Below are 22,195 nucleotides of genomic sequence, written 5' to 3'. Positions count from 1 at the left end.
GCACGTGGTACCCTCCTCGACCTGTGGATGGGAAAACCGAGGCTTCAACAGAAGCACTGGGCTCCCGAGCGGTGCCTCTGCTGCGTGAGGACCCCGCGTGGACCCTGTGCTGGCTGGGCGCCTTGTGCCGCCTCTCTGGGCCCTGGTCTGCCTCACCAGAGAGGAGGGAGAGTCGCACCAGCCCCCTCAGCGGGAGAAGGCCCCGTGATGGGACTGGACGGGGCAGAACACAGTGCGGGACCCGAGGAGGGATGTGGGCCTCGAGGGCGCTCTGCGACCTCCCACCGTCTCCTGCTATTCGTCTCCTTCTCTCTGGGGCCCATTACCCTCTCCCGGAGCCTGGGGTGCCCAAGGAAGGGCTGGGCTGGCCTTGCCTTGGAGGTGGGCCTGGAGGGGCAGGAGGACAGCCACATCCCTCCCCACAGCTGCTCGGGGCCCCCTGGTTCTTTCCAAGTACCGATCTGGGTCTCCCACTCGGGGACCCAGCGCCCTGGCAGGGTGGAGGAGGCTCTGCGAGCAGGTGGGAAGGGGGCATTGCCCTGCCCCACTGGGCGGCTGCTCAGCTCTCTGCCTCACCTGACCCCTGCGAGTGGTCTCCCGGGAACGGCAGCCTGGCACCTGCGGGCACAGAGACGAGACGGCAGCAAGCTCCCTGCGGCCCGTGACAGGGATGTGATGTCTGGGCTGAGCCCGCCCCACCAGGCACGTCCACCCATGGGCACGACCCTGCAGGTGAGACTCCGTTCCCAGCTCTCCTGCCCAGCCTGCTTTCTGAAAGCGCTGGCTGTGACTCGTTAGACAGATGGCGCCCCGAAGGTCCTCCTCCACAGCCCGGCCTGGCCACAGGGCTCCCAATGTGGCTCCACAGGGACCCTGGGCGCTGGCCACCATGCAGGCTCCCAGACCCTGAGATTCTGTGTTTAATCGGCTCGTCGGGTCGCCCAGCTCTGGGCGGCCCCTGCTAAAGCCCTCTGTGTAGCCGGGTGCGGGTCCTGACTCACAGACAGGGGCCAAGGTACTAAGGCTAGTGACCTCCCTCCCGTGCATATCTGCAAAGTGAGAGGTGCCAGCACCTGGCCTGCCTGGGGGCCCACCTCACATCTTGTGTCCCTGTGTCCCCCGGGCTCAACCCAATACTGCCAGGCTGCCAGCTGACCCGCGGGCAGGAGCATGAGTCCCACAGGGAGATATGGTCTCCCAGTGCCCCAAACCTCGGCTTGGTCCCTGTCCCCTCCTTGGGGGCCAGCGTGGCAGTAAGAGTCAGGGCAGCCCCTTAAACTGCAGTCCACCTGACCCGCGAGCAAGGACTTCCCCAAGTGTGGGCCCCCAGGCTGACCCCATGTCCCTCCCCTGTGCAGGCAGGCGACCTCAAAGGCACTGTGCTTAAGGGCCTCTTGGCTGACTCGGAGTGGCCAGCGAGGTCCAGCAGACCAACGCGTGGAGACAAGTTTCTGAACGGAGAGATGGCCTGAGTGAGCCCCAGGCTGGGAGCCGACCTGGCCGGCAGGGACTGGGCTGGAAAATTCCACACGCGTTTGGGAAAAGGAAATGCAAAATCAACATCTTTATTTTACATTTTTTCTCATGGCATCATTTGTCTTTGATTAAAAAAAAACCAAAAAACAAGATCACGTGTAAATTGCGTGGCTGGAACTCGAGGTGCCAGCTCAGGACAGACGGGCGCATCCCGGAAGCTGGCGTCGGGACCACCGTTCTTCAACAGGAAGGACGAGCTTTACCAGGATGGCACCACGCGGGCTCCCAGCTGCCCCAGCAGCTCACGGTACTGACTGGCGAAAGGCAGTCACTGAACAGAAGTGAGGATATGGCCCTTTGGTATGGGGAGCCCCACTCCCTCCCTTCCCTATCGCCTCCCCTCCAGCTCCCTTGGGCAGAGCTGTCTCCAGCCAGCATGACCCTCTAACTTATCACCCCACTCCGTGAGTGGAGGGCTTCTGTAAGTCAAGCGGTGTTAATAACAATTCCACTGGGACAACAAACTAAACTGGGATGACCCCAGGTGAGCCAGGATGTGTGGTCACCTGACAGGGCTTGTGGGGTCAGCATGGGGCCCCAGGTCCTTTACTCTGCCTGTCAGAAGTGGTCGCAATACATAGATTCAGTCAGAATGAGAGCCCTTACTGCCCTCTCTGGGAAAACCATCCAAATAAATACACAAGTAGGTGATTACGGTGTGGGCGGCTTGCCCCTGGAGTAGCATCCTGGTACAGTGCACAACCTGCACATCTGTCTCTGGCAGTCCTTCGCTCACAGGAGGGAAAGTTCTCCATGCCGTGGTTCTATCCATCAGATGTGAGAAAGGGGCAGATCCTGAGGCTTGAGGAGGTCCCATGTCCAGCTGCTTCCCTCATTCACGATGCTGGCCTGACCTCAGCCATTTCGTTTGTGATCCCGGTTTTATGACAGGAAGTTGGGTTTTTTTCCAACTTCTGCAATGTGTAAACACGGTGATGGCAAATGTTGACAAGAGAACTCAAGTTGGCAGTGGGCGTCCCAGGTCAGCTTTGGCTGGAGTGGCCCGGTCAGAGCCTGGCACAGCACTTGGGGGAGTCCCCTGCTGTCTGCGGTGGGGGCTCAGGCCCTTCTCATTTGCCTTCCTCCTGCTCTGGGGTCGGACTGCTGTCTGTACAGAGGCCTCCTCACCACCATGGCGAGGGATGCCCAGAGCCTTGAGGTCTCGCTGGCTCGTCTCTTCTGGTGGGTGGGCCTGGTGGTCTCTCTCTGCTGTGCTGGAGCCCAACAGGCAGCGAGGTGGGTCCGCTGGGAGCCCGAGGACCTAGGCCAAGGCCAGCGCACACCAGGCCTCCTGGCGCAGGGCCCCGCTGAGGCCAGCCTGGGGGCCCAGGGCTGCGGAGGGGAAGGCAAAGTCCTCAGGCTCGAATTTGAACTCCAAGTGGCTGGGGGCCAGGGGGTCATCCGCCTGGCCAGAGGCCTGCAGGGAGAACGGGATGCATGGGAATGCAGGAATGGCCAGTTGGCCTCGCTTGGGGTAAGGAGCCCTCAGGACTGGGCCATTTGCCTTAAGGGACGTCCTCAGGCCCTGGGATGGGTGGGGGACTCCTTGAGATCGGCAGGATGACAGACACGGGGCTCCAAGCCTGGCGTCTGCCGCAGGTCAGCTGCTGGTACCAATGGCCAACTGTGTGGCCAGCCCTGAGCCTGGGAGAGGCCCTCGGGGGCTGTGAGGGGGTCTGACCTGGTCAGAGAGTCGGGGTTCCCTGAGGAAGTACTGGGAGCCAGCTCTGGGGACCCGACCCACCCCACCTGCCTTACCTGGGAGGTGATGCTGGACCCAGGGCATGAAGGGGATGCCAGACCGGGTTTGGGTTTCAAAGCAGCCGCTGGGCTCTCAGGGTCCGGGACGGAGGGCGGCGAGGCTGTGCTGTTCCCTGGGCATCCTGGAAGGCGGGGCATTTACAGAAGCGTCCAGATGGAGCTGCACGGGTCACTTAATGAGAGGGCCTGGGTGTGGCGTCCTCACTCTACCCTCCTGCCCCACAGCTGGGTGGGCCCACACCCCCCAGCCCCCACCAGACCAGACACAACCAGGGCAGAACCAGGGGTATTTGCTCTTCAGGAGGACAATGCTTGAGCCAAACATGTAACTGTCTAATGGTGGAATTTGAGACACTTGATGTGACTCCATGTGGTGAGGGCTGGGCACTGGGCTCCCTCCCGGCATCCTGATGGGCCCTGGCCCCGTGCACCTGAGGGGCTCTTGGTCTTCACAACGTTCTTGGGTTTCCGCTTCCGTGTCTGGATACTTTCCTTCTTCATCGCCAGGGGCCGCGGCACCTGGCAGGGGCAGGCAGGGGTGGGCAGGGGCGGGTGGCTGGTCCCGTCCCTGCTCACCCCTGGGCCCCTTGCATGGCCACGTGCCCTAATGTCAGCCCTGCGGAGCTAGCCACTCGGGGAGCTGAGCCCCGTCCGGGGAGCTGCAGCTGGCCCTGGCGTGGCCCCTTCCTCCAGGCAGGGCAGCCAGGAGCCGGTCCAGGCCCGGCCCCCACAGAGCTGTAGGGGCGAGGAGGGCTCTGGGGGGGCAGACACCACACCAGGGGGCCAGCCCCTGTCCCAGGCTTAGCCTCAGTGGGCCCGACCGGAACAGTGCAGGCGCGGCTCCAGCAGTCCGCGGGGGCCAGGCGGGAAACACGCCCTGCCCCTCTCTGGCCCCCACCCCGCGCCGCCCCCCGCCCTGCTCACCCCGTGCAGCTTCGTGTAGAGGCCGCAGGCGTTGCACACCGGATCCCCGTCCGCGTTGCGCCGCCACAGCGTGGTGGTGGTCGTGCGGCAGTTGGAGCAGCAGAGGCCGGCTCGGCGGGACGAGGACTGTGGGGGGGAGGCCAGGTGAGCGGGAGGGGGGACTGACCTGAGGCCGGGCTGGGGCCACGTGCAGCCGGGCCAGAAGGCGCTCGGGTGCAGAGGTCGAGAGGTCTGCGCCCCACAGGGACTGCCCGCCTCCCGAGCCCTGGGGCGGGTCACTTCACCTCCCTGGGCCTCAGTTTCCCCCCCAGTAAAGAGCAGGTGAGAACAGACCCACCCGTTGTGGGGTCAGGACCCCATGAAGAACCCAACACTGAAAGGCAACTGCTTTTCTGGTGCTCTCTCTCTCTTTCATGGCCAGCGCCGGCCGTCACCCCCGGGCCGCAGGGTCCTCCTCTGGCGCTCAGGCCTCAGGCTGAGCATGCAGGGCACCCGCCTTCGAAGACAGGGTCTAGAGCGCGTGCTCAGTTCAACCTCTCCGACGGGCGGTGGGCTGAGGGCACGAGGCTCGCCTGCCCGCACCTCCCTCGCGCTGCTCGCTGTGTCGCACGTCAGAGCAAGACTGGAAACATCCAGAACCTTCCTGAGGCCCTGACGTTCCAGAGGCCTACCTCCTTCCCATGTCTCCTTGCAGGACTGACCCCCAGTTCTGCAGGTCTCATCTGACCAGGGACCCCTAACCTCTCTGCACTTGGGGGCCTGGCAAGGCCCAGACAGGACCAACTCCAGGGATCCTGAGAGGGTGGGTCATTTGGGGCTCAGGAATCTGCCCCTAACAAGGCCTGGGTAGTGGGCCTGCCTGACGCAGGGGCTCTCCCACCCACTCAGGATTCGTGAGCCGCCAAAGCCCAGCCCGCCTGTGTTACCTGGGGTCGGGTCACCTGCACTCTGGGAGTCCCAGGCGGGTGTGCCAGCTCCCCACCCCCACCCCAGAGGCACCTCGGACCTGGGACCCAAAGCCCTTCCCCGTACCGCTCAGCACAGTCTGCTGGCCGCTCCGCCCTCCCCTGCCGCCCAGGCTTCATCTTCAGGGAGCACTACTGTCTTGCTCGCATCCCCCCTCCTGGCCCTCAGGTGCCCGTGAACCTGCCCGACCCTTTCCTCCACTCGCACTGAGCCCCTGGTCCAGGTCCCTGACTGCTCACCCGGACCACAGTGATGTGACTCAGGGTATCTGATCCGTCCTCCCTGGCACTGGGTTCAGACTGGGCCACATCCGATCCGGTGTTTCAGTGGCACCCTGGGGCACCAGGACAGGAGCCCGTGAGGACCCCATATCAAGATTGTCCCAAGGACATGTGTCCTCTTCTTGGTGGTCTCCAGTCCAGGACGGAGCCAGGGGGCAACTGAAAGTGAGGGGGCCAAACACAACCACAAAAGGAATGTGTCCTGGGTCAGGAGTGACAGACAGGGGACCAGGCTCAGCTCCCATCTTTCATCAGTCTCTAGGATCTTTCCTTCTGCCATGGCTGAGCGCGGCCAGCCTTGCCAACTGACTCCTGCCCACTCCTTACCCTCAGGCTGCGGTCAGCTGGTTGAGGGCACAGGTCAGCCCCTGGAAATGGCCTGAGAGGGAGAGTGGGACCCGGTCTCAAGTCCTCTGCCCATTCCCAAGAAGACTCAAGACAGGAAAGACATGCCCCCTGGCTCTCCCCTCCCCACCCCTCCCACCTGCAGGTGGCTGCCACAGACTCCAGAGAATTCTGCACTATTTAATGGAAGGCTTGGCCTCCAGTCTCCAGTCAGGACTCTGCCCCAGGCTCTGGGACAAAAGGCCCAAAAGGCAAGGAAGGGACGAGGCCTCGGAGACTCCAGAGGAACGCTGGGCCAAGTCTCTGGCCCTGCTGGGGAAACTCGTCCTGATGTCCAGCCTCCCAGGGATCTCCCTCGGTCCCCCCGAGAGCACCTGGGGCTGGGATTCATGCACGAGCTGAAGCAGACAAAGCTGGCACCCAGCTGAGGCCCCAGCAAAACGGGAAGGAGGTGGTGGCTGCAGCCCTGGCCGGATGGTGGAGCATGGGCAGAGGAAGGAGCACTGGACCCGGAGTCAACCAGGGTCCCCAGCCTGACCGTGCCTAGAAAGCGGCTGCTTTTATTGGACGTGATTTGAGTGTCCTGTCCCTGTCCTGTCCCCCTCCCTGCCCTGTCCCTCTTTCCCGTCTGTCCCTGGGGTGCCAGGAGTTATGCACATGGGGGGTGCCCCCTGCCCTCCTGGAGCTCACTGTCCAGCATGAGGTGGGGTCCCTGATGCCCACAGTCCATCCTCCTTCCCAAAGTGGGAGGAGGCGGGTCACCCGGGGGGCTCCGTCGGCTGGGCGTCAGCCTTCGGCTCGGGTCGTGGTCCCAGGGTCCTGGGTTTGAGCCCCACATTGGGTTCCCTGCTCTGCAGGGAGCCTGCTTCTCCCTCTGCCTCTCTCTCTCTCTTTCATGAATAAATGAATAAAATCTTTAAAAAAAATTAAAAAATGAAGTGGGAGGGGGCCCTGGGACCTGCCCCAGGCCCCAGGCTGCCCAGCTAGACGGGAACTTCGGACAAGCAGCAAGTACTCTGTACAAGTACGTCTCCGTGCAATATTTGGGATATACACCAAAATGCTAGTTGCTATTTATCTGAAATTCCCATTTAACTGGTGAGGCCCCCACGTCCTGCTGTGCCTTCGCTCCCCCATCCTGCTGGGACCCTCGGGCACTTCTACCCATCTTTTTCCCTTAGAGCTCATACGGCCATCCCACCTTCTGGAAAAACGGCACCGTTGTTGAAAGATCCAAGTGCCACGCCTGTCATCTCCTTGGGCCATCAGCCCCTTCACACTAAGTCATTCTTACAGAAACGCCTGGCCAGGGCGCAAATGTGCCCGCGCCGAGCCTCGAACCCCAGTGCTATTTTTCAGGAGCACTTGTGAGCACACACACGTGGGCTCGTCTGCACCCTCCCACAAACGTCCCCCGCAGTTCCTGTGTGGCTCGGAGAAGGAGAGCCATGGGCACCCAGCCGCCCCGAGACACAGGCGTGGTGGGAGCCCATGCCATGTGTGCCCGTAGAAAGCAGCCGCAGGAGCTCATGTCACTCTGTACCCTGGGAGCACGAGGGAAAAATCGGGCACCTGGATTAGGAGTGAATTATTTTTTAGTAAACATAAATTAAAATGAAGAAAATGGAAGAATATTTTAAAGTGTTGGCTCATTTATATTTTCCTTTCCTCTCATCAGGCTGCGCGGTATATGGGACACAGAGGCCAGAGGCTTCGGAACCGCCTCCCTCCGCCTCCCTCGCCGAGCACACGTCAGGGATGCCGAGCACACGTCAGGGATGCCGTGCTGTCCTTCCCAGCCTCCGCCTGTCCTTCCTCCCCCCCTGGACAAGCAGCTGGGCCTGCCGCTCTCAGGGCCCCTCACGGCCGGGCGTTCCCGGGCTGAATTTTGTTTTTCTTTTTTGTTCTGTTCTTTTCAAAAGAACTTAAACTTCAGAGCCTGCTCGAGGCAGCAGAGCAGCCCTGAGCTTCAGGCCCCACATGCAGCCTCCCATCGGATTCGAGTGACGAACTCAGGGCGGTGGGCAGGGCGGAGCCAGGGGAGGGGCTGGAGGAGAGCGGAGGAGGGGAGCCTGCGGCAGCAGTGGTGGCGCCGCTTGCAGGGGTGAAGTGAGTGCGCACAGGGAAAAACACTTTGGAAAGTGAGCCCCTTGGCTCCCAAAAAGTGGTAGCAGAAAATGGCCCGATTTTGAGCGGGTCCTCCCACGCACTTGGAAAAGGACACGTGGTGGACACTTAAGGTGGTAACGCGCGTGTCCCCTGCTGTTCAAGGGCGAACCGTGCCAGGGACGAGTGTGCGAGGCAGGCGTGCAGGAAGGAAAGCCCAGGGTCCTCGTCAAGGTCCAGATTCGCTCTGCGAAGGATGCCAGGCCCCATGTGGCACCGGCCACTTCCCGGAGCTGGCGCCAATGGTCCCCTGGCCTTGGGTGCCGGGCTCTGACGTGCGGGGGCAGGGGCTCGAGGGGCTCTAGAGCACCTGGCCACACAAGCAGGCACACAGGCGTCCACAGAACCACCGCAACTACGCCACTCGTCCACACTGACAGGAGCGTCAGGTCAAGGGTTCCAGCCTGGGACTAAGGATGCACGTGGGACGCAAAGGACAGAAGGGTTACCGCTTCTGTTGGGAGGGGGACGCCTGCTCGTTGTTTTTGAGCTTCTAGACTTATTTAGTCATTTAATAAGAGGTTAGGACAGTTTCTCCCGGGGCATCAGTTCTGGCTACAGGTGAGGGAGAGCGAGGTGCTGGTGGGGGCACATCAGGGGCCACTGGCCAGTCCCCCATAGCTGGGAGCCTTGTGGGTCGGGCTCTGGTCCCAGCACACTCCAAGAACCTTCACGTTTCCGCATGAGCCTGGCCCTGCCGGGACAGCCACAGGGAAGCAGGGGGGCCACCCTCCCTGAGTGCCAGGCCGGAACTCAGCAACAGATCAGAGGAAACCCTTATGGGCCAGCTTGAGGACAGATGGGAGCAGGACGGCTACGTGAACACCCCTGGCCTCCAGCCCCGCTTGGCAAACACTTGCTAGGCATGTTCCACATTCAGACCTGCCTGGGCCTGGACGCAGCGGTGACCGGCTATCCACCCTCTGAGGCCTGCCGCCCTGGGGAGATAGGTAGGCATGAAGGGGTTCTTTACCCCAGAAAGCATGCTTAAGGCTAATTATTCCTTATCCCCCAGACCAGGAGGCAGAGACCTCACCAGGCCAGATGCCTTGTCCTCAGCCAGTCCACAGAGCTGGCCAAGGCCTATCTGAGTGCCCTGCCTCATTTCATCTTGACAACACAGCGTGAGGACAGTGTGTGCAGGGGCCTAGGCCAGGACACCCAGGACAGGGCCAGCAGAATCCTGGTGAGCGGGGAGCGCACAGGAGCCCGAGGCAAACAGTCCTGCTCGGAACCCAGGCCCTGCAGCTTACAGGCTGTGTGCCTCTGAGTGGCTCTGAGCCCCAGGGGTCATCGTCCGGCTGTTGTGAAAGTAGATGCCTGGATGCCTGACGGTAGCCTCTGTCTGCTCACCTCCCAGGTCAGGAATTCCTGTGGGGAGGTGGGCCCTGTGGGGGGGGGGCAAAGGCAGGGAGGCCCCAAACCTTTTCCTGGTTACCAGTGTGTCCCCATGGGGGAGAATGAATGGAGCAGGGAGGGGCCAGGCTTTGGCTGGGGCTGCAGTCCCCCAGGACACTCTGCTCTTAGCCTCAGTTTCCCTCTCCTCGAGGGCTACATCAGACACCAAGCCACTGCAGCCCGTGTCAGGGTCGGGGCGTGATCACACGGCCAGAGAGGAAAGTGAGGGGGTGATACGGACTCCCAGGGATCCCCTCCTTCCAGGAGACACAGTGTGGGTGGAGGGAGGTTGGGGGGCCTGCAGAGCCCCCAACGCCAGGCTAGATCAGGGGAGAAAAACGGTGGTTTCCCCCAAACTGCCCAAGTCAGTCCTGCTTCCTGCCTGCCTGGTCTGGGGCCTCAAAGGGTTGGGGGCTCCCATAGCCCAGGCGTTGGGTTTCTAGTAAAGGCAAAGGGCTATGGAGCCCAGGGGGGTGGGGGGGACCAGCCCCCTGCCCCACCCTCACTGGTCCCAGGCACCAGAACCGGCCAGCACCAGCTGCCTGGCCCCGACAGGGCTCACACCAGCCTTAGACCAGACGGCTGGGCACCCCCAGAAACGGCCATGCCCAGACCTCGGGCCCCAGAGCCACCACGGCCTCTTTAACTGTAGACAGCTTGCAAACAAAGGCAGGCCCTACCGTTTAACAAACTCCTTGAACGTCCACGTTCGCCTGTGGGACTGTATTGGATCAAGTAACTTTAAGCCTTTACAGTTTCTGGGGACTCTGCCCTGCTCGGGGCAAAAGTCGAGTTCCCAGTCCCCCACTCTACCAGCCACACACCAGAAAAAACCAGAAGAGAAAATGCGTTTTGTGCCTTGAACAGCCACAGTCCCAGTCTCAGCCCCAACCGCCTGGTATCGGGTAGAAAGTGCTCCCCAAGAGGCAGGGCCCCAAAGGCCCTTCTGCCTAGGATTTCAACGTCCTCCAGCAAAGCAGCCCCCTCGGTCACCAGCCCGGTGCCTGGGCCAAGTCACCTGTGCCCCTGCCACCCTCGGAGCCCCACGGCTGAGCCCCAGCAGGCCGGCTGGGACCCGGGTCGCACACCCTTAAGCTCAGCGGCCACTCTGTCCCTTCCTGTGGAGCAGCGGGGCAGGTCCTGTCGTGGCGCCTGGGCCTCCCAGCTCCCCCCACGCGCGCGGAGCCAGGCTGTCCCTGTGCCAGCAGCTCCCTGCCCCACCGGGCTTGCTCGAGGCGGGGACAGGCGGCACACTCACCAGGCGCTTCTGCGGGCGCACGAGCGGCCGGTTGACGCCGTTCATCTTGTGGTAGAGGCCACAGGCATTGCACAGGTAGTGACCGGTGCCATCGCGACGCCACAGCGGCGTGGACAGGGCCCCGCAGTTGACGCACTCGCGACCCTCGCCGGGGAGCTCTTCCAAGAAGTCCGACACTGTGGGGACGGGCAGCTCGTGGGCCGAGGCTCTGGCTTCCCCCAAACCCACAGCCACCGACACGTCTGCCTTGTTTTATGTGCACCTTGAATTTGTTTTATTTTAAAGTTTATTGTATCTAATTTTATTCTAAATCTTAACTTTACATACAATAAAGTCTGTGCCGGGTTTAAAAAGAATGGTTAGGGCTGCCTTTGTAGGGTGGGGGGAAGTAATAAATCAAATCGGCCCCACTGAACAGGGGTATAATTTGGATCCCCGGGGAGGCAGGGTCGTCAGCACTGGCAGAGGGAGGTGGCCGAAGGGCCTTGTTCTCTGCAAAACGGGACAGTCTCGAGGGGCGGTGGTGGTGAGGCTGAGTGGATGGGGACATCCCACAGGGGCTACGGTGCCTTTACTGTCAGTTTCGCTGTGGTGACGACCCAGGTCCTCCCTGGAACAACAGCGCACCGTGGCCTCGCCACCAGAAGCCCACGCAGGGGGGAGGCAGCAGCCCTGGGCCAGGCACCCTATGCGGGCAGGGCGGGGATCAATCATCGTGGGGCTGCCCTGGACTCTGGGGGAGGGGATCCCGCTTCCTGCGCAGGGCAGGCACAGGAGGCCAAAGGCCGCTGGAGATCGGCCCGCGAGGCCTCCTCCAGCGGCAGGGTGGGACCAGGTCCCTTCAGGCAGCAAACGCAGTTGCGGCCCTCGGCCCTCGGTGTTTGGCCGCAGGGGTGAGAAGGTGTCCGGGTGCCAACTACTCAAGAACCCTGAGGAGCGAACCCCCGCCTTCCAGGCCTGGAATCCGATTATCCAAATGTGTACCCCAGGGGAGCAATTGAAACCAGGTCTCAAATTAGAATTTGTAAACATTCTAGAACAGAGATGAATGTGGTGGCTTGCTTAAATAAACCAGGATTTTGAATTTTATAAAAACCACTTGCAAAACTTTTCATAAGAGCATTTAGGAGGCAGGCTCTAAATTGGCAGCATCCAGAATGCTCGGCTCAGACGAATGAAAGGTAGAAACACTTTCTCAGGAAGGTGTAAAAGGTCAGGACCTGTGCCTTACATCTCAGGGAGGGTGAGATTGTGGCAGAAGTCATATTCCACCTGGGTTTACTTGTCCCCAGAGTTCTGGGCCTGGCCAGGAAGCATTCGTAGGGTGCGGGTTTGCACCCCGGTAGGGCCAGCACCCCAGTCTCGCACTCACCGAAGGTCGCTCTGCGGCCGGGGAGGCCAGCCGGGCGGCTCTGTAGGCCATGCAGGACGCTGCCTTCGAAGGGTCCGGAGGTCCAGGACGGGGCCACCTCGGTGCTCACGTAGGCCGGGTACGCGCTGGGGTACGGCGCACTCACTGGCCGCCCGAGCGGGGCCGGGTACTGCTCCCGCGCCAGCAGCGCGCCCTGGTAGGCGCCACCGTCCCGGGTCCCTGCGCCGCCACCGCCTCCGGGCCCCGGGGGGCTGTGCGGGAAGGGGAAGGCGGTGGCTCCGGGCGGCTGAGCGGCGGGTGGGTGCGGGCTGCCGGAGCCGAAGGCTGACGAGTCTGCCGCCGCCGCCTGCGCCCAGCCGGGGTGTGTGGCCAGCCCCGGTGCCTGCGGGCCCGGCTCGCACGCAGGCAGGTAGGGCAGCATGGAGGGGACGCGCGCGGGCGGCACGAACACCGGGGAGCCGGCGCCTGGCGCGTGCAGAAAGGTGCCCGAGTCGGCGTAGGCGGCCTGGCCGGGGCTCGGGGCCAGCGCCAGGCTCTGGTACATCTTCCCCGACGCGGCCTTGACCTGCGGGGAAGAGGGACGGGCGTCGAGTTCGCGGCTGCTGTGCCCCCGGGCGGCGCCGAGCTCGTGCCGCTCTCCCCGCTCCCCAGCCGGCCGCCGGTCAGAACGGCGGGGCTGTGGNCCGCGCCGCGCCGTCCCCGCCCCGCCGCCCCTCCCTCTCCTCCCCTCCCGCGGGGTCAGCGCTGGGGCTGCGGCCGCGGCGCCACGTGACCCGAGCAGGCCCGGCCCGCGGGGCTCGGCGGGAAAAGGCTCGGGACGCGGGGCGCGGGGCACCGGGCACCCAGCGCCCCGTCCCGGCTGAGCTGCTTCAGTGCTCGGTGGGGCCCTGGGCTAGCTGGGACGCGGAGACGTCCCTAAATTTGCTCGGGGATTTGCGGATCCCCACCCCTCCCTCCTCGCCAGCCCGGCTCCTCCTGAGGCTGGCCCGGTGTCCCCCGGGTTTCTGCAGCCGAGCCCAAGAGCCGGTCCGCCGTGCTCCCGCACACGCGGCGGTGGGGCCCGTCGTTCTGCAGCTGGACCCGGGGCCCAGCGCCAAGATTCGGCTTCCACGGGGACGCCCAGCTCGGTGTCCCTGGGTTCCAGCTGGGTGGAAGAGGGCCACCCCATGCGCGAAGTGCATTGGGAATCCCACAGTTTCCTCAGTTTCTGACCAAGCATGGCAACTGGGGGCCCAATCCCGGGGTGGGGGTGGGGGCTTGGGCTGGGTTGGCAGGTGCCACCTGGATACCTGGATGCACTCCCTTTGCGCCACACCCCAGCGCAGCTCCTCCCCTCTGCCCCTGGATGGGACCTTTTGCCTGGCCCTGGTGGTGGGGTGCGCCTGGACCTGGTGGTGAGGTGCGTCGTGGGGTCAAGATGTCCTCCAGGAGCCAGAAATGTGGAATCGGTGGGAGGCCACTAAGGTCATGGAGGTGCCCCCTGGCACTCCCTGGGTGGACCCTGTGGTGGTATCGCTGTGGCAGATGGGGACTCTCTGGGGCCTCAACAGGCCCCAAGTCCTCTGAGGGGACAGCTCCAGTGGGTGACACTGGCTGGACAGGAGCTGGGCTTGCCAGGCAGCCTTGGCTGCAGTGCTGGGGGCAGCGGATGTTCCTGTTTATAGCAACGGGCTCTCAGTCCTTCCATGGGGGCTAGACCCCAGAGGCTGTCTGCCTGTGGAGAGAGCAGCGGCCCCTGTACGCCCCTCTCCTGCACTCTCCAGGGATTTGGGGTGCGTGTTGAGGCATCTGGGGTGAACCTGGCTGTGCTGCCCAGGAAGGACCATTTTGGAAGGGTGGCAGGAAAGGCTCCTACTCACACCCTGGTTGGAGACCCCGTGAAGTTTCCAGGGCAGGCCCCAGACTCTCCACAAGCCTTGTCGGGGTGCCACTGGGAAGGGGAGCAGGTGGCCTTCGATACTGCTTCCCCCACTTCCGTTCCCAGCCCCTCCCCCACACTCCCCCACTGCTCTAAGCCCTCAGAGCCTCGCATCCACCTGCCAGGAAGGACTCCTGTGGCTCCTGCTCTCCCCACACTACCTTCTGGGGTCTGAGCCGAGGGCCCCTCCTTGCTCCCCCCCAGACTTCGCCAATGGATCTTTCTTTCAAAGTGGGCCCCCAAGAGGTGTCCCTGTACTACTCAGGGTCCTGGAGACTCTGTGCCAGGGGACCTTTCCAGCGATAGTGGACCGGGAAGCGGGTTGAACCCTACTCCTCCTTCCACACAGAGCCCGGTTTACTGAGACACTGGGGGTGAGGAGAGGGGAGATGAGGGAGACCTCATCTCCCCCACCTCCTAAAACAGCAAGCCTGGGATCCTGCTAGGGCTGTGGGGGCGGGGCTTGCATTTTGTACCAGGAATAAACTCCAGTTGGGTCCTTGAACAGCGAACCCCAGCATCAGTGGGTGATCGGCTTTGTTCTCTGATGTTTCCTCTTAATCCTCCGTCAATCTTGGGAAGTTGATGATGTTATCGTCATTCCCAAGTCCCAGAGAGGTTAGCACACGTGCTCAAGGTCACACAGCTAATAATTAAACCAGGTAATTAAAATAAACAAAGGATGCAAACTTTTCGCAAGGGAGGCGATCTCTGGTCGCTTTTTCTGTATTCACGAATCTCTAAAACGGATGTGTATTTGTTTTACGATTAGAAGGCTGAGACTCTTCTCCCAGGAGAGTATGTCTGGAGGGGGGGTGAGGGCGGCAGGAGCTGCCCTTATACCCTGGTCTCCAAGGGGGACGTTTGCTGCTGGAAGCCTCCGCGCTGGCTGGACACCGCACAGGACAGTCTGCGGGCATCCAGGGCTGAGCTGCGATGCCTGCGACCACGGCCTCCCCCCGCCCCCCGCCACTTGGGTGTGCGCTCACCGCCCCGACCCATGGAAGCAAAGGCTGCGGTGGTATCCCCCACCCCGCCAGGATGCACACCCGCGGACACTCATTGGCCTGGGGGGGCGCAGCCACAGGGTGAGAGGGGGCGCTGGCTGTCTGTGACAGCGTCTGGACATCTTCACAAATCTCTTCTACTCGAACCAAAAAGAAAGGCATCTCAGCCCGAACTGCAAAGCCCAGGTCCTTCCCCACCCTACCCTTGCCTTGCCCAGCCTCCCCCTACTACCACAAATGACTTTCTCATAGTAAAGGAGCCTGTCGCCCTTCTGTGTAGCTGCCCCCCCTCAGGGAGCCAGGTGTCCCAGTCTGCCAGGACCTCAGTCTCCCCACTAGTCCGTCCAGGTACAAGCCTGCCTCTCCCCTAAGTCTCTGCCCACACTGCTCCTCAACTTGGAAGGCCCTTTCTTTGCCCTCTTCTTTATTTGCTGAACTCCTATACATCCCTCAAGACCCAGCTTTCAAATCCCTTTCTGTCCGTGGTTTTCCCTCTCCCCTCCTTTGGGCCTCATCGTGTTCTGTGGTCCATTGGCCGTGTTCCTGCTTTGTCTCCTCAGCAGACACTGAGCCTCGAGGACAGCTTCGGAACCAGCAGGTTGGAGCGTGAATGAGAACAGTCAGGTTTTTGGGGCTCTGCTTTGCCATCTCAAGGCTGTGTGACCTTGGGTGAATTACTTTTCTTTCTGCACCCCTGCTCCCCTGCAATGTGGGGATGACAGTACTGGCTTGGGGAGGAATTAGCAGGGCTAGCTACCGCAGGATCGTCCCCAGGAGGGCACTCTGTGGGCACTGGGCAAATGCTGAGGAAAACCAGGTGAGGGGAGCAGAGCACCGGGACCCAGGATCTCAGTGGTAGCCAGCTTGTGCGCGGGGCGTGGGGGGGTGCGGAGAGCAGGGCCGGGGAGGCACAGGAAAGAATTTCAGCCTCAGAGGTCAGCTGTGACTGCCCCTGCCCAGCTGCCAGGCTTCCCTCTCTGGGGACCCTGGGGTGGTGCGGGCGGGGGGGGGGTGACCCATCTCTGATCGCCTGAGCCGGAATGGTGGTGGGGGTGGGGACCAGGGCAGAGGTGGGCTCCCTGGCCTCCTAGGCTCCGGGTTTCACTGGCCCAGCAGCTGCTCCCTCCCACCCTGGAGCTCAGGAATTACTAACTCAAACACATCTATGGACAGAAAAGAAAACAGCCCCCATTGTTTGGGGGGGAGAAGGGAGGATTAGGGCCTCTGAACCTGCTCCCAAGAGGGACCCAGGCCTTGCCTCACCCAAAGACGAGGGGCATCGGCCCCCTTCCAGGGATGGCCCCAGGCGGGGTTCCTGCCATGCACACCCTGCCTTATGGCCCAGGCAGCTGTCTGTCCAGCGCAGGGGAGCGGAGCAGTGCCCTGGAAGTAGGCCCTTGCAGGGGGCTGTGTGCATCACCCACAGGAGTGGGGCGGAGCCTGGCCTTGCCCGAACCCCAACCCCCAGGGGCTTACCCCTCCTGTAAGTGTTGTGGGGGCGGTTAAGGAAAGGAGGCCTGGGGGGACATGGGGGGGTCGGGGTCAGGAGCAGCTGGGAGCTTAGAGGTCCTCCCCAGTTATTCAGGGAAGCCCCATGGCCCCTTCTCCCCAGGGTGGTGAACAGCCAGTTCAAAGCCCTTTCCTGGAAGTCTACCTCTGAAGCGAATAATACACTATATGTTAATCAGTTGAATTTAAGTTAAAAAAATAAAGTAATGCACATGTTGGCTAGGAAACAGCAGCAACAACAACAACAACAACAACGAACCCCAAAGCCCTTTCCCTCCGCCCAGTCTCCACCTTCGCGAGGCTGTGACCTGGCCGTCCCCGGAGCCCCAGAGCTGCCACTTGGGGGAATGGGGTGGAATCCACGTGGATCATTCCAGGGTTTCCCCAGCACGGGCATCTCTGAACCACACACCTCGCCCCTGGGGTGGGGGGTCAGGGAGGATGGGGACCTCTGGGGGCAGGGCTGGGAGGGGTGGGGGCAGCCCGGGGTGGATTCAGCAAGGACAGGAAAGGGGCTGGCATGTTCTCTCCTGCATGTGCTGGCGCTCCAGAGCCCAAGGCGGCCCTAGGCTTGCCTGTCCCCCTGGCCTGTGCCCTCTGCGCCCTGAGCTGGGGCTAGTCTTGCTACCGTCATCAGCACTCTAGTGCAGCCTGGGCCTGGAGCGTCCTGTGTGTCAACTCCTCTAAAGCTCATGGCCATGTGGTGGGTGGGAGTTTTCACTCCTATTTCATAGATGGGAGAACTGAGGCCTCCACGGAAGGACTGGTCCAAGGCCAGGGCTGGGCAGAGGTGGAGACAGGATCGGAGCCCAGCTCCTGGAGACTGGGCTCCATTGGCCGCAGCCCCACCCGGCCTGGTTCGGGTCCTCCAGTTCCAGGACCCATGCGCCCTTGCAGGGGTGTCATCGTCCGCCCCGCCCACCAGGCCTTGGCCAATGGGAGGCTCGGGCCTTATAAAGGGCCTGCACTGCGGATGACCCAGAGGGGCCTGGAGCCGGCTGCTGGGAAAAGGGGAGCGGGAGGGGAAAACAGTTCTCGGGCCGCCGTATCATTTATGTAACCTAATCTAGTTTCAAAGCCCCTTCCTGACGTCCCTCAGCATTAAACCCTGACCCAGGTCAGGTCACCAGACAACCCACTTAGAGGGGGGTCCTCTGGGGAAGGACTTGAGGCAAGTTTGTTTTCGGGGAGATGTAATCGCCCTCTGAGGGGCTTATCTCCCCATTCGGTGGGAGCGGGTGGTGTGACTGCAGCTTGGCAAATGTCCTGTCACATGATAAGACATTTACGACCGGCTTCCAGGCCAAGGAGCTCCCCCGTTAGGCATGCCCACGAGGGAGGGCGTTCTGGGGCCAGGAGCAGGGACAGGGGCACGGGCAGGGCCCCAGGGTGCACAGGAGCTGGCCATCGGGCTGGGGTGTCCGCTTCCTCCCGGCCCAAGCCCAAGGAGGATGCGCAGGGGGACAGCCGGTGGCTCTCGGCAGCCCCTCACGTCTCTTAGGTGTAAATTACTTCAGCTCGAGTGACGTCACACGCAGTGCCTGGAAACCAGGCTGGGCCGGGGGCAATAAAACAGCCCGACTCCCAGGCTGGCCTCAGGGATGGACGGCTGCCCCGTCAGATCTGCTGCCCGCCTGACCTTGCACAAAATCGTGCGGTTCCTGGGACCTCCGAGGCTCTGTGTCCCTGACTTTGCCAGAGCAGATGGAAACGAAACCATATGTTACCCCTGGAATGAGAGCTCCTGACTTGAAAGTGACGCTCTCCGTGGCTCCCGGCCAGAGGGGCTTCCCCGCAAGAGGGAAAGCGGCATTCCTCGCCAGTCCTCCCTAGACCATGGTTTTCCCCTAGGCAGGTCAGGAAGTAGGCTCCTTGTTTATCACCCCCACCCCCACTTTTGTGCGTGAAGTCTTGCCCCACCCCCCCAGGGCTTTTCCCCTCTGCAAACACTCCCCTCCAGGTCGCGGCTTTATCTGGAGTTGGAAACTCATGCATAGCCACGCACACACTTAGATGTAAAAAGTAGCCCATGTGGTTGGGGTCTCAGAAATTCTGTTTGCAGAAATTAACCCCGGAGCCGTCTGGTGGTCCGTGCCATGCTCCATCAGCTGGCTCCAGCGCTGGTGTGGACCTACTGCCGCCCAGCCACGCCTCCGGGGCGGGCACATCCCTGCCCCAGCCTCCGCCCCGGTCCCTGCCTGGCCTCACGGGGCCCTGCCCTTCGGCTCCTGCGACAGGCCCCCGTCCAATGTGCAGAGCATCACTGAGGCCCAACTGGGAGGGTGGGGTCCTTATGGCCACTGTAAGAGTCTGTGCATGATCTGTGTTCCCCCGGGGGGAGGGCTGCTGGCCGGTCTGCTTAAGGCCTGGGGGGGAGCGCCTGGGGTGCAGAGCTCCTGCCCTGGGCGCTGGGTGGTGACGCCCGCAATGAACCCCCAAGCGTAATCGTGCTTGTACACACACGCGTGCACAAGCACAAATCTGCCTGCATGTGTCCATCTTGATGGGGGAGATCCCAGGAGAGAAACCAGCTCGAAGAAGTGGCATGGCTCAGAAACCACCCCACCTTCCTGCTTTTCTCCACCATGTCCGCTGGAGGTCCTGGAAAGATCCAGATGTGCTCTTTTATCCCCCGCCTAGCGGGCCAGTGGGACTTTCTTGCTGCTATTTGGCCCAAAAGCTTGTGAATGAGAGTGACGGGTCCGGGCCCCTCCCTGCCTGCTGCCAGCCTCACTGGTGGAAGGACCCTCTGGGAGGGGCCGGGATGGCTCCCGGGGAGAAGGGGAGGGCACCACCCTTTCTCAGAAGTGGGATAGGGCATTCTTGGGTGTCACACTGGGGGCTGAGCTCTCCCCGTATCATCCCGTTCCATTCTCACCTTGACCCTGCGAGAGGGTGATGTGTGTCCGATGCCGGAACTTTCCTCCAGGGAAAGGACTGTGCGTGTGCATGTCACAGCAGCACAGGGGCGTTGAGGGGAGGCCTCGATGGCCAAGAAGTGGGCACTACCCTAGGGCCCTCCCAAGGGGACACCCAGCTCTTCCTGTCCCTTCCCTGGGAAGTGACCCACTTGGGGGCTGGGAGGAGCTGCCTCCAGGCCTTGGCTCCTGTCTCCACCTGGTCCCCGTGGGGTAAGGGATCTGGCCCATGCCTGGGTGGAGAGGAAGCAACAGGCCAGCCTGGTCCAGTCCCTCTTGTCTCCCCCCTAGCTGCTGGACCCAGAAAGGAGGCCTTGTGGGGGTTGGTGGAGAGGCCGCAAATGGGAAACAGAGTGGAGGTGGCGAGAGTCAGCGGACAGAAAGACAGGCCCCCAGCTAAACTTGAGCTTGGAAGGAGCAGGACAGACAGTGTTTCAGATTAGGACGCGCCCCGCAGCACCCAGGACACCCTTACTCCAAGAGCATACCGGGGGCTTAGCTGAAGCTCGCATTTGGGGAGAGGGCTTGTGTTTTATCTGGCAACCCGGAGAAAAGCGTGGCCCCAGCACAGCTGGCTGTAGGAGTTCAGGCAGCGGCCCCTCTAAGAACGGGGGCTGGGGGGCCTTGGGCCAACTGCCCCTCGGCCGCAGGGTAGAAATGCGGGGCTCCCTGCCCCCGGTCAGGCCTTGAGAGGTGGGGGTGGGTGGATTGGGGGGGTCTGGCCATTCAAGGGCTGTGAGATGGGTGGGTGGGGGTGTGGGTGCCATGCCGGGGTCAGGCCCACGCCCCATAAAGTGACCCCTCCTGAGGCTCATAGCAGCTCGGGCTCCGAGGGTGGGGCCAGCTGGGTCTGTGTCCCATAAGGGGACTTCCCAGGACTTCCCAGATGGCCCTCAGAGGCCAAATGGCTGACTCTGGATGATGCCTGGGTGGGCAGGTGAGAGATCACTCACCTGGTCTGTCTGGCTAGTTGTAACTGTCCATTTGAGTGAAGCTTTCAGAATATTCCCTTTTAACCAGATAGGAGCGGATTTGGGGCTACTGGGCCTCGAACCAAAGGGTCTGCACGTTCTCTTGGTGAGCTGCCTCGCCCCCCACCCCCGCCCCCAAAGTCAGCAGCGGGCACATGACATCCCCTTGGCACTCACTGGGGTTTCCCAGAGGGCGGACTCAGTGGGGATGCGACAGGGCTGGGCCGGGTGACGTCCCCTGGCCCTGTAGCCAGCTGCTGCTTCATGAGGGGCCAGGACTTACTTCTCACTGTCACCCGCCCGTGCTGGGGGCTGAGAGATCAACCGGCCTGGCCTGGCGTGGTCCGGCCCACGCTCTGGAGGGAGGCACCCAGGCCACGTCCTCAGGATCCGGGGCTGGCTCCGCCTGGAGGCAGCTGAGCACTGGGTGGGGGGCACACGTCCTGCTGGTGTAACTCCCTCCCCTAGCCTCAGGCAGAGCTGGGTGCTTTCTCTTGGTCTTTCTTTAACGCTCTCTGGCTTTCATCTTCAAAAGAATTTCCTTCCTTTTCTCCCTCCCCTCCCTCTTCCCCCTGCATTTCTGCAGCTGAGCCTACAGCAGTGCCCCCCACTCCCCTTTCTGCCCCGTCTTCCTGAGGCGTTCCCAGTGAGGGGCTCCCCGGCCCCATCACCTGTCAACCTGGGCTGGGGGTCTCCTAGGAGCTTCTAGACTCTCCTGCCAAGGTCTGCGGCGGGGGGCGGGGGGGCACAGCCCAGAAGCCCCCCCCCACCTCTGTCGGCAGGATGCTGGGTTTCCCGCCAAGAGCAGAAGTTTATCTCGTTCCAACTGTGTCTGCTCAATGTACAGACGTGAGGGGGTGTCGAACGCCATCATCCACACTGCGGCCCGGCGGCAGGGGACCGGTGAGGTTCCAGGGGTGGTGAAAGGGTTTGGAAGCGAGAGAGTGGTTGGAGAGCTGGGACCGCGCATGCCTTTTATTTCTATCTTTTGAATTTTGGTGCACTTTCCATATTTTCCACAATGAATAAATAGTATGGAGATAAATACACTTAAACGCAGTGGGAAATAGGTAACATTTGTGTAGTTCGGCTGAAGAGGCTCCAGGGGTCACAGGAAACCTGTTCGGGACAGTGAGGGCAGGGCCCTGACCCGGGCGTGGCTCCAGCCTCACAGTTCACAGGGAGAGGGCATATTTGCTCCACCTGAGCCCAGAGGGAACGCCTCCTGGGAGGAGGGGGCGCAAGGTGTCCCGGGGTCTCTTTGAGCACCCAGGCGTGGGGTTCTTCTGAGCACCTAGCCCGTTCTTTCCACAGTCCGCAGGATCCGGAGCGAGGGCACAAAGAGCCCAGCTCACGCACGCCTCAGGCACACGTGCTCACACGCGCTCACACGCACACACGCGCGCACACACTCGCCCGTACACGCACACACCCCGTGTGTACCCGTGTGTGTGCGTGCACACAGAAGCCTTGAAGGTGAGGGGATTTCTTCCCTTCTGTCTGGGCATTCCTCAGGCAGCTGTGCTCACTCCTAGGCGGGCAGCTGGCTGGGACACTGACCTTCAGATGGGCCACCTGGGCCCTTGAGCTCCCTGACTCAGTGCCTGGCCACCAGGGCCACCTGGGCCCACGAAAGGACTTACTGCTGTAGGCAGGTCTGGCTTTAGCAGGAGCCTCCTTCCTGGGATGCTAGTGACTGGGGGCCGGGCCAGCCCTACTGACCCCTCAGTGTTGAGGGGTCTCATGTGGCCTTCTGCCTTGTCCCCTGGTCTAGGGGCTTCAAGCAGGCTCCCAGTGCTCCAGAGACTGTGTGGGCAGCAGGGAGCTGAGTCTTCCCTGCTGGGGCCTCCCCAGGGGTCCAGATT

General features: G+C 62.2%; 1 protein-coding gene across 2 annotated transcripts; it reads right to left on the bottom strand.

Moving 5' to 3' along the window:
• Positions 1–1,549: 1,549 nt before the first annotated feature.
• On the bottom strand, positions 1,550–20,456 carry GATA5 (GATA binding protein 5). 2 transcript variants are annotated; one of them, XM_034641190.1, is made up of 7 exons: positions 20,313–20,456; positions 12,008–12,572; positions 10,636–10,811; positions 4,222–4,347; positions 3,729–3,816; positions 3,295–3,419; positions 1,550–2,868 (listed from the first exon to the last, which is right to left on the bottom strand). In XM_034641190.1, exons 2-7 carry the CDS (start codon positions 12,549–12,551, stop codon positions 2,596–2,598), a joined length of 1,332 nt encoding a protein of 443 aa, XP_034497081.1. In that variant the 5' UTR covers positions 12,552–12,572; positions 20,313–20,456; the 3' UTR covers positions 1,550–2,595. The 2 variants fall into 2 exon arrangements, with proteins under 2 accessions (XP_034497081.1, XP_002925788.2); XM_002925742.4 differs by lacking the exon at positions 20,313–20,456 and having other exon boundaries at positions 2,651–2,953; positions 12,008–12,683.
• Between the last annotated feature and the right edge of the window lie 1,739 nt (positions 20,457–22,195).

This window comes from Ailuropoda melanoleuca, chromosome 13 (genome assembly GCF_002007445.2).
Source record: "Ailuropoda melanoleuca isolate Jingjing chromosome 13, ASM200744v2, whole genome shotgun sequence".
Taxonomy (NCBI): domain Eukaryota; kingdom Metazoa; phylum Chordata; class Mammalia; order Carnivora; family Ursidae; genus Ailuropoda; species Ailuropoda melanoleuca.
Note: the sequence above shows the minus strand (reverse complement) of the source record. Positions and strands in the feature narration are given on the sequence as shown.